Source organism: Eimeria tenella, genomic scaffold, assembly GCF_000499545.2.
Source record: "Eimeria tenella Houghton genomic scaffold, Eth_scaff1640, whole genome shotgun sequence".
Classification (NCBI taxonomy): Eukaryota; Apicomplexa; class Conoidasida; order Eucoccidiorida; family Eimeriidae; genus Eimeria; species Eimeria tenella.
The window spans coordinates 1-2,229 of record NW_013544105.1 but is presented as its reverse complement, the minus strand read 5'-3'; the positions used below and the strand labels follow the sequence as shown (position 1 = coordinate 2,229).

At 61.6% G+C, this 2,229-nt stretch overlaps 1 protein-coding gene across 1 annotated transcript; it reads left to right on the top strand.

The window, feature by feature from the left end:
* Positions 1-94: 94 nt before the first annotated feature.
* On the top strand, positions 95-1,915 carry ETH_00002615 (uncharacterized protein; the record flags this gene model as incomplete). Its single annotated transcript, XM_013379246.1, has 1 exon — positions 95-1,915. One exon carries the CDS (start codon positions 95-97, stop codon positions 1,913-1,915), a length of 1,821 nt encoding a protein of 606 aa, XP_013234700.1.
* Between the last annotated feature and the right edge of the window lie 314 nt (positions 1,916-2,229).

Sequence of the window (2,229 nt, the reverse complement as noted above, 5' to 3'; positions counted from 1 at the left end):
TGCTGCTGCTGCTGAAGTGGCAAGAGATGTACATGCAGCAGCAGACCCAGACGATGAGGCAGCAGAAGCAGCAGCATTTTATGAAGCAGAAGATATGGCCTACGTAGAACCAGCAGCAGCAGGTGCAGCGGAAGCAGCAGCAGCAGCTGCTGCTGCGGTCACAAATGGTGCAACAGCTGACGAACTAGACTGTACAGGAGGAACAGCAGCCGCAGCAGCAGCAGCAGCAGCAGCTGCAGCAGCCGCAGCAGCAGCAGCAGCCGCAAAAGCAATTGAGCGAAAAGTTGCTTTGGAGGCTTCCCGCGATGAGGTTTTGGCCCGCAGCAAGAGCAGCAGCAGCAGCAGCAGCAGCAGCAAGGTGCGGCCGCTGCTGCCAGTGCCCAGTGTAGTTTGTCTGGCGCTGCCCTCTCCAGCAGCACTTGCTGAGCTTTTGCTGCTGCTCTCTCGGCTGCTGAAGGGGCTTCCGTCTGCTGCTGCTGCAGTTCCAGAAGGGCTGTTGCCTGCTGCTGCGTGGCGGCTGGTGGTTGCTGCTGCTGCTGCTGCAGTCAGCGACATGCACGCGCAGCTGCGCCGGCAGCAAGCCTGTGCTGCTGCTGCTGCTGCTGCTGCTGGTGCCGCCGTCGAGTGTCTCCTGGCAGAGGGGCTGTTGCATCCGGAGCAGCTCGAAGCAGCAGCAGCTGCTGCTGCTGCTTCGAGCTGCTGCAGCACGGCCAGGGAGGGGCATCAAGGGCCCCGCGCTGCCACAGCAGCAGGGGCCCCAAGGCTCTTCAGTACTCTGCGTTTTGTCTTCGACCAGCGGCAGCAGCAGCAGCAGCAGCAGCAGCAGCAGCAGCAGTCAGGCGGCCCGCGCAGCGAGAGCAGCAAGCAGCTGCTGCTGCTGCTGCGGCTGCTGTGCCGAGCAGCAGTGCTGCAGCAGAGCGTGGAGACCCTGAAGACAGCAGACGCTGTTGGCTGCGTCCTTGCTGTGGCTATTGGCAGAGACACTCACAGCAGCTGCTGCTGCAGCAGCAGCAGCAGCAGGAGAAGCAGCAGCAGCAGAAGCAGCAGCAGCAGCAGCAGCAGCAGCATCAGCAAATATCGCGGCAGCTGGCGGTTTCGAGCCGAGGCTCTAAAGACCTTAGGGGGGCTGTTGTCTCACGCAGAGCTCATGGAGGTATTCCTTGCAGCTGGTGGCCAGGCTCAGCAGCAGCAGCAGCAGCGGCAGCAGCAGCAGCAGCTACTAGCTGGAGATCTGGCAGCAGTAGGCGGGGAGACGGGGGCGTCCGGGCCTAAAAGGGAATGGTACGCGACGCCTTCGGCATTCAGGAAGAGCAGCAGCAGCAGCAGCAGCAGCACCAGCAGCAGCAGCAGCAGCAGCAGCAAAGAGGGCGCGTGTTACTTAGACATGTTCCGAGAGGCCTTGGCCTCCGACGTGGCTCTTTCTCGCCGGGCCTTAAAGAGACTGGTGGGGTTTGTGGTGCTGCGGGTGGAGGCTTGGAAGTGCTTCAGAGCTGTCAGCAGCAGCTGCTGCCAGCTGCTGCCCCCAGCAGCAGCAGCAGCAGCAGCAGCAGCAGGGTGTGGCGAGGAGATGAGTGTCAAGAGAGAGGCGGGGCTCGAGGGCCAGACGGAGGTGGAGGAGACAGACCCTCTTTCAGCTCTTTCCTTTTCTGCTCCCAATGCGCCGCACAGTTCAGCAGCAGCAGCAGCAGCAGCAGCAGCAGCAGCTGGGGAAGGAGGTGACCCCGGCTTCTTGGAGCAGCTGCTGCTCGACGGGGAAGGGAAAGTTGCTGCTGCAGCAGACGCCTTTGAGCGCTGCTTGTTGCTGCTGCAGGAGGTGTCTCTTTCCCCCCTCAGTGCTGCTTCTCGAGTGGACGACTCCGTAGAGGTAACTGCAGCAAAAGCAGCAGCAGCAGCAGCACGGCAGCAGCACAGCTAGGTAGTTTGTGTCTGTAGCAGCAGCAGCAGCCGTCCGGTTTGTGCTTTGAGCAGCAGATGCAGCAGAAAGGGGTGGGAGAAGAAGGCAGCAGAGATATGATGGGTGTCTGCGGCAGCAGCAGCTGCAACGGAAGCAGCAGCAGCAGCGGCAGCAGCAGCATTTGGTCTGTGTCTGTGTCTCTGGTATCTTCTCTGCTGCAGGCAGATGTTTCGTTTGGCTTCCACCGGCGCTGCTGGGACTCGAGGCAGCTGCTGCTGCAGCACTGCAGCAGACTGCCTCTGTTCATAGAGCGTTTCATCACCAGCAGCAGCAGC